Source organism: Melozone crissalis, unplaced genomic scaffold (genome assembly GCF_028551555.1).
Source record: "Melozone crissalis strain CALT ecotype California unplaced genomic scaffold, PUWL_Pcris_2 ptg000036l_1, whole genome shotgun sequence".
Classification (NCBI taxonomy): domain Eukaryota; kingdom Metazoa; phylum Chordata; class Aves; order Passeriformes; family Passerellidae; genus Melozone; species Melozone crissalis.
The window spans coordinates 13,068,040-13,082,998 of record NW_026535814.1 but is presented as its reverse complement, the minus strand read 5'-3'; the positions used below and the strand labels follow the sequence as shown (position 1 = coordinate 13,082,998).

At 57.0% G+C, this 14,959-nt stretch overlaps 1 protein-coding gene across 1 annotated transcript; it reads left to right on the top strand.

Annotated features, from left to right (window-relative positions):
• The first annotated feature begins 264 nt into the window (after positions 1 to 264).
• GBA2 (glucosylceramidase beta 2) lies at positions 265 to 14,162 on the top strand. The gene is made up of 17 exons (XM_054283454.1): positions 265 to 456; positions 4,204 to 4,295; positions 4,503 to 4,618; positions 4,721 to 4,939; positions 5,604 to 5,843; positions 6,173 to 6,275; positions 7,549 to 7,702; positions 7,965 to 8,090; positions 8,193 to 8,377; positions 8,714 to 8,818; positions 9,476 to 9,583; positions 10,064 to 10,215; positions 10,367 to 10,473; positions 10,617 to 10,759; positions 11,092 to 11,207; positions 12,981 to 13,172; positions 13,268 to 14,162. The coding sequence occupies exons 1-17, from the start codon at positions 266 to 268 to the stop codon at positions 13,481 to 13,483; spliced, it is 2,565 nt and encodes an 854-aa protein (XP_054139429.1). The 5' UTR covers position 265; the 3' UTR covers positions 13,484 to 14,162.
• The last annotated feature ends 797 nt before the right edge of the window (positions 14,163 to 14,959 follow it).

Below are 14,959 nucleotides of genomic sequence, written 5' to 3'. Positions count from 1 at the left end.
AAATACTCGGGCAGAACTCGGGCACCCTCGGTCGGCTCACGGGCAGCTCCCGGACAGCGCTCGGCAACTCTCGCCCGCCCCTTAGTAGCTCTCGCTCAGCGCTCGGCTACTCTCGGAATCTGCTCGGCGGCGCTCGGCCGCTCTCGGCCGGGCAGCCCCAGGGACCGGCGGCGGGGCGGGTCCGTGCTTCCGCCGTGCCCCGGGGGCGCGGGCGGGGCGGGGCGGGGCGGTGAAGAAGAGGGCGCGCACGGGGCGGGGGGCGGCGATGGCGGCGGCGGAGGAGACGGTGGAGTGGCCGCTGATGCGGCGCTACGAGGGGGCAGCGCAGGGCCGTGGCGTGGCGGCGGACGGCTGGCGCGTCTGCCTGGCGCACAGCTTCGAGGAGCTGCGGCAGCCCTATGGCGCCGGGGACGTGCCGCTCCGCGATGTCCTGCGGCACATCGGCCTCGGCTTGCGGTACGGCGGGGGATGGAGGGGGCCGGGAACGCACAGGGACGAGGGAGGGCGTCCCGCGAGGGGACACGGCGTTGTGCTGGAGCCGCTCGGTGCCGCGGGGGCCTCGCCCCGGGCAGGCGCCGGAGATGTCCCGGTGTACGGAGAGGCAGAGTCCGGCGGATCACGGAAGGCCCCGGGCTGGCGGGAGCCGCCCTCCTCCTGCCCGGAGGCGCCGGCACTATCCAGCCTTCCTGGCGCCGGCACCGGGAGCAATTGGTGTTGAAGGGGCAGCGCCCGGCGCTTGCGCTCCTCAGAATGGGGGGAGCTGGGAGGATTGGGGGCATCGTTTGGGAATGGGGACGCCCATTTCCCACCCCTGGGGCTCATCGCTGCCGCATCCTCCCCGGCAGAGTCCCCAGTGCTGGCAGCTGGAGGTTAAACTGGGGCCAGCTGGGAGGGGTTTGGAACGCTGTGTGCCGTGGCAGGCTCGGGAGCGGGGCACCGCTCCGGGCTTTGCGTCGGGGTGAGCGGGAGGTAACGACAGGCAGCACGCCTGGAAAGCCAGAGTGTCGTTTTAGTCTTTAACACCGGAGTCCGGGTGCTGGCAGTGTTTGTGCCCCCGCCAGGCTGAACGCGGGGACCTGCCACGGCATCGCTTATTTCCTTGTGCTGGATTTATGACTCCTGCCTCCATTTTCTGCTGGTGTCCTTGGAGGCTGCCACTTGCCAAGCTGGTTCCTGCAAAGCTGGATGAAAGGGCAGATTCTGGATTGCTTTGGGGTGCATAGCCTGCTGGTCTGACCTGAGACGTCCCGGTGCGAGCCTGGGCACCCAGGAAGGAGGGCATGGGTCATGCACCGGAGATAAATAAAGGCTGCTGGAAAAGCTGCTGCAGCAGGTTGGGATGAGCTGAGCATGTGGGAAAGCATGAAGTTCTGGTGGGGTGAGCAGGGAGGAGAGGTGATCCTGGCCTTGTTCTCATTGAAGTCTGGAAGAGCCTTGTATCAGTCCTAGGAAAAAAGCAAGAAGCTTGAAGTCAAACTGCTGCCTCTTCTGTTCAAGTTTAGGAGGTAATTTGGTTGTTTTCTCAAAGTACTTTTGCCATGGCAAGAGCTTCCTCATGAGGAGATTCCATCCACAAGAGCAGAGGAGACAACCTGCGTGGTTTTGATTTAAACCCCAAGGCCAATGTTGTTGGCTGAAAGGGCAGCCCATTCAGGAATGTGAGGATATATGGGAAGCTGCATGCTCCAGGCATCAGTGGGCATCTCAGCATCTGCCTGGCTGGGGCAGCCAGTTTATGGAAACCTGGGTGCTGGTGCTGCAAGAGAAACCTGGAGTTCAGTTCTGTGTCATGGTACAGGGATCTGTGAAGCCCTGCAGATTGGCCTGCCCTTTCCTGGGTGACTCCTGTGCCAGGGATGTTCTCAAAACTTGTCATGGCTTGGTGCATCGAGTGCAAAGTCACCTGGTGCAGGTGCTTGTAGCCACTGGGAGCACCTTGGGGTCACTGCTTGGGCTCAGGAGGTCCAGAGGAGCCACAACATCCTGGGTTGACACTGTCGCAGTGAATTAAACGTGATGAAGGGTGCCCTCTTCTGCAACACCAGTGCTAGGTGCAGGTGATGTGGCTGGGGATGTGGACAGCCCTGATGCAGGATTTATTTGTTAATCAGGGCTTGTCAGGATAACTGTGGGAGACATGTGTGTCTGAAAAGAAAGGGCTGTGCAGAGGGCTCAGCTGGGGCTGGCGAGGCAGGAGAAGAGCTGCAGGTAGGTTTCCACAGAGGTGGCTCATGTGTCCTGAGAGGGGTCATGCCATGAATGCCGATCAGCTGGGTAATGTTCAGCTAGGTTTTAACTCCACTGCCAATTTGAAGGAGAAGAAATGCCCTCTAGCCCTGGCAGGGGTTTTGGTGCTACAGAACACAGTCTTTCTCCTTATTTTTCTTCAGCCGTGGCAGAGCTGTTAATAGCCAGCAACTGGGCATCGACCACTGGGCTTCTCCTCTTGGCTTGTGTGATTTTGGGAGAAGCTGGCAGGAGAAGAGTTTGCATATTGAGATGATAAAATGACTTTGGCAGTGGCAATAAATCCCAAAGCTTTTCTACTGTGTTCTCCTGTAAAAACTGCTTCCTGAAACCCATCTCCTGCCTCCTTTCCAAGAAGTCAGGATCCCCTGCTAGGCTGTGCTGCAGCCACTCTGCCTGGGCACCTTATTTCCTGTTGCCAGAAGCCTGCTGGGGAAGCAGCTGGGTTGGTTCCCTGACGCTGGGTTGAAAAAGAATAATAATCATTTCCTTGAGAGAGAGAGAGCACTGCCAAAACCTTGCCTTGGCGGGGTAAGGCTGGGACTGTCCTGTCTGGAGAAGAGCAGTTGCAGCAGATACAGCTGGAAGATAGTGGCAGGCCCTGGTTCAGGGCAGTCAAGCAGGACAGGCTGGTTCTCATCATGCCCTGAACCCCTGTAAGCAAAACATCCACAGACAGTCAAACACAAAGCTGCGTCTGTAGGAGTGGAAAGCAGGCTGCAGCTAGGTCCTGTGCGATTGCAGCCCAGAAAATCTCACCCTGAGAGGGATTTGGGGACCTTAGATACTGGTGAATAAAGGTGAATGCCCAATGAGCAGCCAAAAAGTCAACTGTGGGTTGTTTCAGTTTGGGAAGGGTAGTAGAGATGTCATGGGAGAGCCTCTCCCCCTTGCTCCTGGGTGTGCATGTCCCCAGGGAATTATTGCTCATTGCCCATCGCTTGTGCTCTGCATCCTGTGCAACCGGGGCAGGACAGGCTGTGTGCTCCTGGCTGGGCTGGTTTTCTGCTCAGCAATACGGAATGGATGTCTGCAGGTAGCTCATGGACACTGCTCATGGTAGGGGCTCCTGTGTGTCCCCTGCCCACCTGGCACCCAGAGCCACGGAGCTGCCAGCTGGGTCTTACCTGACTGCTTGCTGGGCAAGGTTCAGCAGCTTCTGGTCCGGCAGCTGGTTTCCACGTGCTAATTGTGTCTGTACAGGAGGCTTAACTTGGGGCAGTTTATTAGCCAAAGCCAGTACTTTACAAGCATTGTCTCAGAGCCCAGCCCTGCTCCTCTTGCCTGCAGTGGTGCTGGCACACCCAGCTGCAGGTGTGCCCCTGTTTGGGTGTCTTGATTCCCAGACCTTTGGGTGAGAAATTATCTGATGGGCAGTGCTGGTCTGTGCAGCTGGTGTGTGGATGGAGGCAAGTCCCCAGGATCCTACCAGCTTCAGACAGCAACCATCACCACTTCCAGGGCAGGGCTGCCCTGTGCCCTCTGCCCCTGATGAAGTGGTAATGTGTGGCAATGAGGAAGTGGAGGTGGAAGAGCAAGGCTCGTATCACTGGGGCGGTGTGTGTCTCCTCTGGGCTTGCACCTCTGCTTGCAGGCCTTCCTTAGCAGGACACTGTACCAGACATGGGGGTGGTGGTGGCCCTGGTGTGCATTCCCACTTCTCCATGAACATCTGGGAAAGCCTGTGCTACATGAGCTGGGAGTCCTGCTCTTGAGTTGCCCTTGCAGTCATTCCTGAGCTGTGTGAACTCTGCCCGCTTGTGCTTGCTGAGTAATGCATGCTCCAGATGGGTGATAGAGCCTTATCACCCCTTGTGCCATGGGCATGGGGCACAGGTTCCCCTTGTACACCTCTAAAAGGAGGGAAAGCTCAACTTGTGCTCATCCTGCCCGGTGACAATGAAGGGGTGGTGTTGCCTGCTCCTCACTTCTTCAATACTTCTCTTTCCCTTGCAGGTACTTCAGGTGGTGGGTCAAGAAGACCCGGATAGAGAAGAAAAAGGCCTTCATTGACCTCTTGTGTGCTGTTCCTCTGCAGCAGATCTATGGTCAGCCTCCATCCACTCTGGGCACTGGGGTGGGCAGGGGTTCACACGCGGCTGTTAGGGTGCTAGATGGAATGACTGAGTGAAGGAACTTTTGCGATTTGGGCAATACTGAGTGGCTCTGCCCTGCAGAGATGCAGGGGGAGAGTTCTTGAGCCAGGTGCCACCTGGGGGAGGAATGGGGTTGCTAACTCTTGGTGTCTTTGCCAGGGTGCCCGCTGGGCGGGATCGGGGGAGGCACCATCACCCGTGGCTGGCGGGGAGAGTTCTGCCGCTGGCAGCTGAACCCTGGCCTTTACCACTACGAAACGGTCATTGCCAACCAGGTAGGGTGTGTGAGGGGAGTGGCAGTCACTGCAGCAGCCTGGGTGGTTGGGACATCTGCCACGGGGCTCCTCTCACCCCTGCATTGCTCCTCTCCTCCACAGTTCACAGTGTGCCTGCGGTGCAAGGGGCAGACCATTTACCAGCAGGTCTTGTCCGTGGACAGACCTAGCAGCCTGCAGGGCTGGAACTGGGGCTACTGCGGCCACTACGCCTTTTACCATGCCCTGTACCCCCGTGCCTGGTTCGTCTACGAGCTGCCGGGGCAGCAGGTGGTGCTCACCTGCCGGCAGGTCTCGCCCGTCATCCCCCATGACTATAAGGTAAGGTAAGGCGGGGACAGCATCCCCGAGGGCAGAGCTGCTGTTAGCACCTTTCCCAGCGTTTTCCCGATCCCGAGGGCAGAGCTCCTTGCTTGCTGCTTTCCCAGCGTTTCCCTGCTCCTGAGGGCAGAGCTCCTTGCTCGCCACTTTCCCAGCGTTTCCCCACGGCCTCTCTCAGCAGCTCTGTGGGTGAGGGCAGCCCCGCAGCCGTGCCAGAGCTCGGCACTGCAGCAAGGGATGGCTCAGCGCTGCCCGTGCCGGCTGCCAGCCCCAGGCGAGGGAGGCAGCTGTGCTGGGACACGTCTGACCTTCCTCTTACCCCGGCATTGCAGCAGCCCGTGGGCCTGGATCAGCCTGCCCAGCAGGTGAGTGATGAGAGCCCGGCTGAGCCCTAAAGGCCTCTTTCTGTCCCTCTGCTGCCTGGCGTGCTGCTTGCCAGCCCAGGGCTGCTCCTCTTGGCAATTTTGTCTTGCCTGCCCCCCAAATTCCTCAGCTCCTGCTGCTGCTCCTCAGCTTAGCAAGAGACTCCAAGTCCAAGTTATCATTGCTGGTGCTCTTGCTGCTGCTGCTGCATCCTGCGTGGTGTCCCCATTAGGGGAAATGATGCTGGGGCAGCTGCCTGTGGAGCAGCAGCCCTGGAGGCAGCATTGTGCGTCTCTGCCAGGACTCCAGCTTGCCAGTGGGAGTGTTCATCTGGGAGGTGGAGAACGGCAGGGATGAGGACGTGGAGGTGTCCATCATGTTCAGCCTGCAGAACGGCCCGGGAGCGAAGGAGGCCGCGAGCGGCGGGCACTGGAACGAGCCCTTCACCTTCCACAAGGATGGCCAGCGCATTGCTGGGGTCCTGCTGCACCACTGCCCGCCCGTGAACCCCTTCACCCTGGCCATCTCTGCCCGGGACAAGGTAAAGGGCTGGCCCTGCTGCTGGGGCTCCTGCTGGGGACCTTGTGCAGCTCTGCTGCATGTGGGGGAGCTGGCAAAGGATGGGGATGCAAGGGCTTGGGGTTGGCAGCATTCCTCAGTGCTTGCCTGATACCAGGAGAGGGGACATGACTTCCAGGAGGGCATTCTCTTTGGGGATGGTGTCAGGAGAGTGGCTGAGGCAATGAGTGAGAGTTGCTGTGCAGCCCATGAGAAGTGAGTGTCATGTCCTGCTGGTGGCACTGGGGAGGGGTGGGAATCAATGTTCTCCTCCAAAGGAGCAGCCCCTGATGATGCTCTTCCCTTGTTCAGGCTGGCACAGGAGTCACCCATGTGACGGCATTCAATCCCCTGGGATTGGGTAGAGAGGTGTGGCAGGACCTCCTGCAGGATGGCAGGCTGGATTCACCCCCTGGTGAGTGCCTCCCTCCTCCGCAGGACGGGTGCAGGGGGAGCAGGGCAAGTGGGTGGCCGTGCTGCTTGTGGGCACCCAAGCCAGGGCAGAGCTCTTTCCTCCAGCCTGCTTGGCTCTTCAGAATCTCCCCAGGATGCTGTGGCTTGTTCCCAAATTTAGGCTGTATCCAAACTTCCTATTGCTTGTCCTTGCTGTGGTTCTCCAAAAGTTGTTCATTCCAGTTTGGGGCTGTTCTTGGGTATTGGTTACATGTGCCAGTATCTCATTATTCTGTGTGTGGTTGCACACTGAATTGAGATTTCTGCTAGGAAGCCAGCGTGCTGCCCAGCCCCCTTCCCTTCATATCCTGTTTCCAGATAAACGAGCTGTGTCCTGTCGGAATTGTTACTGCCACTGTTTAACAGTGCTTGGGGTTTAATGCTGCAGTCACTGTCTGTCCTCTTCCTACTGAAACAGTTCTCTGAACGTCTCTGTTATTCTTCTGATCATTCTGCATCCATCCTCAGGTCTCTGCTCACTCCCTTGGGAGGAGTCTTGAAGCAGGGTGGCATCTCCAGCCTTTGGTACTCACCTGCTATAGCCATAAAAGGTGACCATTTCCCTAATGTCTGTCAGTTTTTAAACAAGGATGATGCCGACAAACTAGGGATGCTAGATCTTTGTAAGATTTCTTGAGGCTTAAATTATGTAACTGAATCGTTTACTATGTAATTTTTTCCAGAAAAATAAGCTTCCTGCCTAGATGCACTCAGAGCTCTCCAGGCTATTGGGATGTGGTTTTTCTTCATGCATGCCAGACATTATCATAGTCAGGATCTATGCTTATGTTGCTCTAATGAGTTTACCTTGTACACATGTCAGAACCAGCATATAATTATCCAGCCACCTAAGGGCTCTTCTTAAATACCAGGGTGGCTCAAACGCCCTTTGAAAAGCTGGAAACAATGACTGTCCCTAGAAAGTCACAGTGTCTCTGACTGCAGTGCAGATACAGAGTCATGGGATACTCTGTAGCTTCCATTCATGCCTGGTGGCTTTTCCTGCCTGTTCTGTTCCTGTTCTTGGATGACTGAATCCTTTTAACCACTCCTCCCATGGAAGGTTTTTTTTCCCTGCGGCAACATCATCCCTTAAAACCCTGGACTGTACCTTCCAGGTTATACAGGAGCTTTGGTTTGCCCACTCTCATCTCCCTCAAGGTGTGTGTGAACTTCAGTTACCCTCCCTTTGGTCTTCCTTGGTTGCTTAGGAATATCGTAATTTTTCCTGGCAGGTAAAAGCAGGCCGACAGAGAAGGGTGAGGTGACAGCAGCAGCAGTGTGTGCCAGCTGTAGGGTGCCTGCCCATGGGCACAAGACGCTGGAGTTAGCCCTGGCTTGGGACATGCCCTGTGTTCACTTTGGCTCCAAGGAGAAGCTGCACCTCAGGTAGGTGGGTTCTCTCCACTGGTGTTTGGCTCATTTCCCTCCTCCCTGACTTGTGTGCTATGAGGGGACCTTTTGCCACCCACTCCTGGTGGCTGTGGCCCCGCCACCTCAGGGAGAGGACCCTGTGTCCAGCCCCGCTCCCAGTGCCCCTGCAGTAGCAGCTGAGTTCTGCTGTTCTCTGCAGTCCAGTGTCCCTCTGTGGTGTCCGTGGTGGTTTCCCAGGTGGAGCCCATGGGGTGCTGACCAAACCCTCCCTTGGCAGGCGGTACACCCGGTTTTTTGGTGGCGACGGTGATGCTGCTCCTGCCCTGTCCCACTATGCCCTGACACACTATGAGGAGTGGGAGAGGAAGATCGAAGCGTGGCAGAATCCCATCCTGGAGGACAGGTAGGGCAGATGGGAGCACCTTCCCCGTGGCCTCCTGGGCTTGGCTGCCACAGGACCATCGCCGCCTCGGCCTCCGAGGCTGAGCTTCCCTCTTTCCCACAGCCAGCTGCCTTCCTGGTACAAGTCAGCCCTGTTCAATGAGCTCTACTTCCTGACGGATGGAGGGACCATCTGGATGGAGGTGCCCCCTGATTGCCGTGCTGAGGAGCTGCAGGGGCCGGCGGGGGCAGGGCTGTCCCACCTCCTCCCTGTCCTGCGGGAGTACGGAAGGTTTGCTTATTTGGAAGGTAACTCACAAGGATGTGAGGCATTCCCCAGCCTCAAGCCCTCCCATTACTGTAGCCATGTGTTTTGAACCTGCCATGGGGATGTATTTCACACTCCAGTGGGTAGGGAGCAGTGCTATTCCCAGGGAAAGCCCTTGCAGCCCTGAAGGATAGGGCATGGAGTGTTCCCCACATGCCTGGTGCTCTGTGCAGAGAATGAAACCCTCTTGGAATGGGAGCCCCTGCCTGTGCTGGGAAAGATGCCCCTCTCCAGGGCCCTGTGGAGGGAGGAGCTTTGCCCCTTGTCCCCTGCCCATGGCAGTCTCCTTTCCCTCACCACCTGCCCTGTCCTGCCAGGCCAGGAGTACCGGATGTACAACACCTACGATGTCCATTTCTACGCCTCCTTCGCTCTCATCATGCTGTGGCCCAAGCTGCAGATCAGCCTGCAGTATGACATTGGTGAGTGTCCCCAGAGCCCTGCCTTGCTGCCTGCTCAGGCCTTCACCTGGGGAAGAGACAGAGCCTTGGGGACACCTGCTGCTGCTGCTGCTGCTGCTGCTGCAGAGATGTGTGCCTTGGAGCCAGCATCCCCCTGCAGCTGCTCTGCTGTGCCCAGCACTTGCAGCCCTGGACTGTTGCTGCCCCAGCAGCTCTGTGCCCAGCACTGCGGGTGCCTTCTTGCCATGCTGGGGGTGCCCAGCTGGCTCTGCCTGCCCTGGGGGAGCCCCTGGTCTTCCCAGCTCTGTCCTTGCCCCTTGCAGAGCAGACATGGAGCTGTTTGCAGACTCCCAGTGCTCTGGCTGTTTGGTGGCTGCTTGGTGGTGGCCTGAGTAGGGGTGTGGAGCACAGCCCTTTACTGGGCTCTGGTATGGCTGAACCCACTGGGTGCCCTTCCCAGCCTTCCCTTTATGGGGTAGTGACAGTTGCGTGTTCCCTGCTGAGTGGGGGATGGAGAGCAGCCTGTCCCCTCAGCCCTTTGCAGAGGGCTGTGATCTTGGAGCTCCAAAGGGCAGCCTGGCGTGCTGGTGCAGGCAGCTCTGCATGTGCTTATGCTTGGACCTTTCTGCAGCCATTTCTGCTGCCCTTCTTACTTGTCGTGCTTTGTGTCCTCTGCAGCTGTCACTGTGGTCAACGAGGATGTCCAGCCCCGGCAGTACCTGATGTGTGGTCAGACAGCCCAGGTGAAAATGAAGAATGTGGTGCCACATGACATTGGAGACCCAGGTGAGGGGTCTGTTGGGCCTGTGGCGGAGCAGAGGGGGTGCCAAGCTGTCAGAAATGGGTATGGTGCATGAAATACACTGTTTTTTGTGGTCAAGCATTGGAACTGGCTGCCTGGGAAGTTGTGGTGCCACCATCTGTGGTGTATTTAAAAGTGTAGATGTGGCACTTAGGGATGTGGTTCAGTGGTGAACTTAGCAGTGCTGAGAGGTCTTTTCCAACTTAAATGATTGTGTGATTCTATATTTTCTGGGAATGGAAAGCTGGATGGTGTGGGGTGGTGATGAAGACCATGCTGCATGGATCTTTTACAAGGGAGATGGAGGGAAGTAGCAGGAAGGCTGTTTTTGCTAGAGATGGTACAGGGTACAACAAATTATTTCAGTGCTGTTTGACCACAGCACCCTTGGGTCCTTGCTCCTGTGTTGGAGGAGGGATGTTTGTTTCTTGCTGTCCTGCTGCATCTGGTCTGTCCTGGCTTAGGTGACGAGCCATGGCAGCGTGTCAATGCCTACCTGATGCACGACACTGCTGACTGGAAGGACCTCAACCTCAAGTTTGTGCTGCAGGTGTACCGTGACTACTACCTGACCCATGACTCCCTGTACCTGCGGGACATGTGGCCAGTGTGCCAGGTACTGGGATGTCAGACCATGGGCCATCACCATTCCCCACTTCCCACTTCAGGAGCCAAGCCGCTTCCTGAGAGGATGGATGCTCCCGAGCAGAGCGTGAGGAGCTTCCAGGATGTGAGGACTGTGTGACCATGTCCTGCCTCTCCCACAGGCTGTGATGGAGTCGGAGCTGAAGTTTGACACTGATAACGACGGGCTCATTGAAAACGGAGGCTTTGCTGACCAGACATACGACGCGTGGGTGGTGCACGGAGCCAGGTGAGCAAGAGAGGCAGGTGGGGGTTGGAGAAGGGCGCTGTGGGGAAGGGACATAGCTCAGAGCTGGACCCTTGTATCCCATTTGTCACTGAACCCTTGAGGTGTCCCACATTGCTGATGCTCCTCTTGTTTGCCTCTGGCAGTGCCTACTGCGGCGGACTGTGGCTGGCTGCCGTCTGCGTGATGTGCAAGATGGCAGAGGTGCTTGGGGATACTGAGATCCAGCAGAAATACCTGGGCATCCTGAACAAGGGCAAGGAGGCGTTTGAGAGACTGCTCTGGAATGGTGGGTGCTCAGCAGCGGGGAACCACACTCAGCTGGCCATCCGTGCTTCCCTTGGAAGGGAGTGACTCCTCCTTGGATCATGGAGCCTTGTGGGGAATGGGGGAAGGAAGGGGCAATACTGTCCCTGCAAGCTGAGGGGAAGGAAGGGAGACGCTGCCCCTCCAAATGGAGGGGAAGGAGCAAGTGTCTAGGAAGGGATAGGTGTGGGAAAGGGAGAAGAGTCTTGTGGAGAAAGCAGCTGTGCTCCTGCCACACAGGGAGGTGTGTAGGGACAGCTCACATGAGCCAGTTTCTTAATCTATTGTTTTTAAACTGTTTCCTGCCTTTTCTAGGAAAATACTACAACTATGATAGCAGTGGAAGTGACACGTCCATCAGCATCATGTCAGACCAGTGTGCTGGGCAGTGGTTTCTCGGAGCTTGTGGTCTCGACCAAGGCGAGTTTGAGGTAAGAGAAGAGGCTGCCTGGTGTGGTTGTAGCAAGATGGGACCTGTGGCATGAGGGAAGCAGCAGCAGGGCTGGCACATGTTGAGGGTTACACTTTAGGGCTAGTGTGGCAGGCACTTGCCTGCTCTCACTCTGCACACCATAGTGGAGGCTGTTGTATGGGTACAGTGGAATCCATCTCAGACCAAAACCGTCTCGCGGAGAGGCCATGCAAGCAGGGATGTGTAACTGCAGCTAGCTTTGGCCCCAGTGGGGTTTGCTGTGGGCAAGGTGCTATTTGTGTAAAAATGGTAGAAAAAAGTGTATGAAACATTCCATGTTATTTGCTGCCCTAAAAAGTCCAAAATTAATATCAGAGGGAACTATGGCTTATTCCAAGTCCTGAAGGTTGTTGCTCTTCAGTTGCAAGAGGAGAATTGGCTGCAGCCTCCTCATGTCTGCTGGGATGCTCAGAGCAGCCACTGGTGCCGCAACACCCGAAAGAGAGAGGGGCAGCACAGAACCATTGGGTTATTTATACCCCGTGGGCTCTTGTCACAGCAAAGCTTCTGGGGGCCATGGGCAGCAGGCCGAGGCCTCAGCTGAGTGAAGAGAGGAGTGGCTTTGTCTTTGGGAGGGTGACAAACCACTTCACTGTGTGTTGGGAATTCAGAGGGGAGCTTCAGGTGACTTTGGCTGCTCATTCCCCCTCCTGTGTTTAATCCAGTGTGGGGCTGGGGCTGTGCCTGGGGCTCCAGGCATGGTCTGGCCCAGCCCTCCTGCAGTAAATCCCTCCTGCAGCTCCTTTTGGGGAGGAAACAGTGGATGTGGTGCAGTCCAGAATGTGGCCTGCCTTTCCCCAGCCTCAGCCTTGTGCTGCTGAAGGTGGCACTTGTCCCTTCTCTCTGGTGAGCTCTGAGCTGACTGCAGGTGGGACTGGTGAATTGCTCTCCTCTCTTACCTTGCCATTTCATGGATTTTTTCCATGTATTTTTCTCCATTGCGTGGCTGGCATCACTCCTGTTTGTGAGCTCATTGACGTGGCCTTGATGGGTGCACAAATCAGCAGTGAACAAGTCAGAAATGAGGCGTAAGAACTGCCTGTGTTCCAGTCCTGAAGAGAGAGTGCCCAAAAGGTTCTGCCAGAGAAGGGCACTCCAGCCCTTCACTGATTCCCACAGCATCCCCTTGGCTCATCTCCAGAGCCACACTGGGGAAAAATGTCTGCAGGGATGCTTGGCTTGAGCGTAGAGAGGAGAGATTTGCTGCTTTTGCTGTGGACTGCCCAGCCTTCCCTGGCAAGGTCCTGCCTGGTGTCATCCCAGCCTCTGCTTCCCCTGGCTCTGGTGTCACCAGACTGGCAATAAGTGTCTGGCATGTCCCTAGGCTGAGCTGATGAGCCCCATGGCTCTTGTCTCTCTTGCAAGTGACAGCAATAAAGCAGATGTGGTTGACCAGGCCCCCAGAGCAAACCCACAAGCAATGGGGGAGGGGCTTGGCCAGTGATTGTGGGTGAGAAACTGTTTCTGGAGATCAGCTCGTTAGATGAACTGTCAACGTCCTCTTGAGCAATGTGGAATGTGGTTCAGCATGTCTCTGTAAAGTATTTTGGGGGCTTTTTAAACCTTTCGGGGAAAGAGACGTTTCACTTCCTCCTGTCATTGTTTGAGGTGGGCATTTGTGTCTGTTGACCCAGCGGGCTGTGTTCCCCTTTTCCTCACGGGAATTTCAATCCCGCTCCAGCCCCAGCCTGAGGGGTCCACATGAGCACCAAGCCTGTCTCTGTCCGCCCAGGTTTTCCCCAAGAGCCACATCCTCAGCGCGCTCAAGACCATCTTTGAGAAGAACGTGCTGGGCTTCGCAGGCGGCACCATGGGCGCCGTGAACGGCATGAGGCCCGACGGCGTGCCCGACACCTCCAGCGTGCAGTCCAACGAGGTCTGGGTCGGCGTGGTCTACTCCCTGGCTGCCACCATGATCCAGGAGGTGAGGAGGGAGGATGCTGCTGTGCTGCTGCTGCTGCTGTGCTCACCAGGGTGTGCTCCGTGGGCGTGCTGATGGCGCTGTTCCCTCTCGTGCAGGGCATGGTGGAGGAAGGCTTCCGTACGGCGGAGGGCTGCTACCGGACGGTGTGGGAGCGGCTGGGCATGGCTTTCCAGACGCCGGAGGCCTACCGGGAGAAGAAGGTGTACCGCTCGCTGGCCTACATGCGGCCCCTCAGCATCTGGAGCATGCAGCTGGCCCTGGAGCGCCGTGCTGGCCGGGCACAGCTCGCCCAGGGCCACAGCCACCCTTGAGCCTCGTGGCACTGGGCAGGGCACCAGGGGCTGGGAGGTGCAGATGGCAGGCAGGGACGCTCCCCTCCCTCTCTGTGCTAGTACTCACATTGCTGTTTTCCTTCCCTACCTCCACTACGTGCCCTTGACCTCAGAGGGCTTCCAGCTGCTGGTGCTGAGCACAAGGGGGGACCAGAGTTGTGGGGGATGTCTCCTCAGAGCATGGTGGCTTAAGGAGTTGCTGCTGGAGCCTGTGCCTCCCCTTCCCCATCACTCAGGGCTCTGAGAGCGTGCAGGCTGCCCAGCCATCCCAAACTGCAGCTGGTACCTTGCCCAGAGGCACAGGAGACCTCTCTCCTGCAGGCATTGGGCTGGGTGAGGTGGGCAGCTGTGCTGCAGGGAAAGAAGAGGGTGTGGGTGAATGTGTGTGTGAGGATATTGGAGTGGTGCACTCAGGCACACGGATGCTGTAGTTGTCCTGGGGTGACACTGCACATTCTGAGGGGCTCTGCCCCAGCAGGGCCTGTGGCAGATACAATCCCCAGGGGAGACCCGGCTCCCTGGACAGTGACAATCTGAGCCCAAGAAGCAGGTCCTGGTCTGGTACCATGGCCCCCTCACTGCTGGCGCCGGGGGCAGGCAGTGGAGCACATGAAAGGGGATAAATCACTTCAGTTCTTAATAAATCTGTCCAGCTGTCTACTCTCGTTCTTCTTCGGTGTCTTCTTTGGCACAGGACCAAAGTGGAAGAGGAAACTCTTGGAATTCCCCTTTGTCTTCCTGGACTAGGCTGGAGGGCAAGGGGGCAGGGCGGGGACAATCCCAGTGGTGTCGGGCTCTTGTGGAGTTTTGCTGAAGGGACCAGGCATGTGCCTCCTTACCAACTTCTCCACATGTAATAATAGCAGCAGGTAAGAGCAGGAGCTTCTTGCTTGGCTCCTGGCTCTGCCCTGCCTTGCCAGCAGCAGAGGAGAGAGCATTCCTCCTGAGAAGGCCTCTGTGGGCAACAGCTGAGCCACGGGGCTGCAGGCTCCCGACTACACCGAGTCCCTTTGGTGCAGGGCTGGGCACCTTGCCTCCTTCTCCTTCTTTCTCTGCCACTGCAGCATTTGAAGGCTGTGCATTCCTGGTGTGGGATGGATAGAAAGGAGGGAGCTCCTGTTGTGCCCACAGAAACACAGATCTCCTGGACAGAGGCGCACACTATCCCTAGGACAGAGAGAGTGACACCCCAGTCCCATTTCTGTATCAGGATGCTGTGCCTGCAGTGGGGGTGAAATAACTTGAACAATTCCCTATTTGCAAATATTTGCAATTCCCTATTTGCAGGGGTGAATGGAGAAAGGGGTGTCATGGTGCTTTTAGTATTGAACAATGCTGAAATGAGTCTGACTCATCAGTCCCTGAAGTTCAACATCCTAAATAGCGCTGTGAAGGTCTGATAGAACTGGAAAAGAACCAAGAAAGGAAACCAGCAAGTGCTACTACTGATAATGT

Excerpts from the sequence above, each read along its gene's own strand:
- GBA2 (XM_054283454.1), top strand. The coding sequence starts at position 266 with ATGGCGGCGGCGGAGGAGACGGTGGAGTGGCCGCTGATGCGGCGCTAC. Across the intron at positions 8,378-8,713 it reads AAGGTTTGCTTATTTGGAAG|GCCAGGAGTACCGGATGTAC; the intron begins GTAACTCACAAG and ends CTGTCCTGCCAG. Across the intron at positions 10,216-10,366 it reads ACATGTGGCCAGTGTGCCAG|GCTGTGATGGAGTCGGAGCT; the intron begins GTACTGGGATGT and ends CCTCTCCCACAG.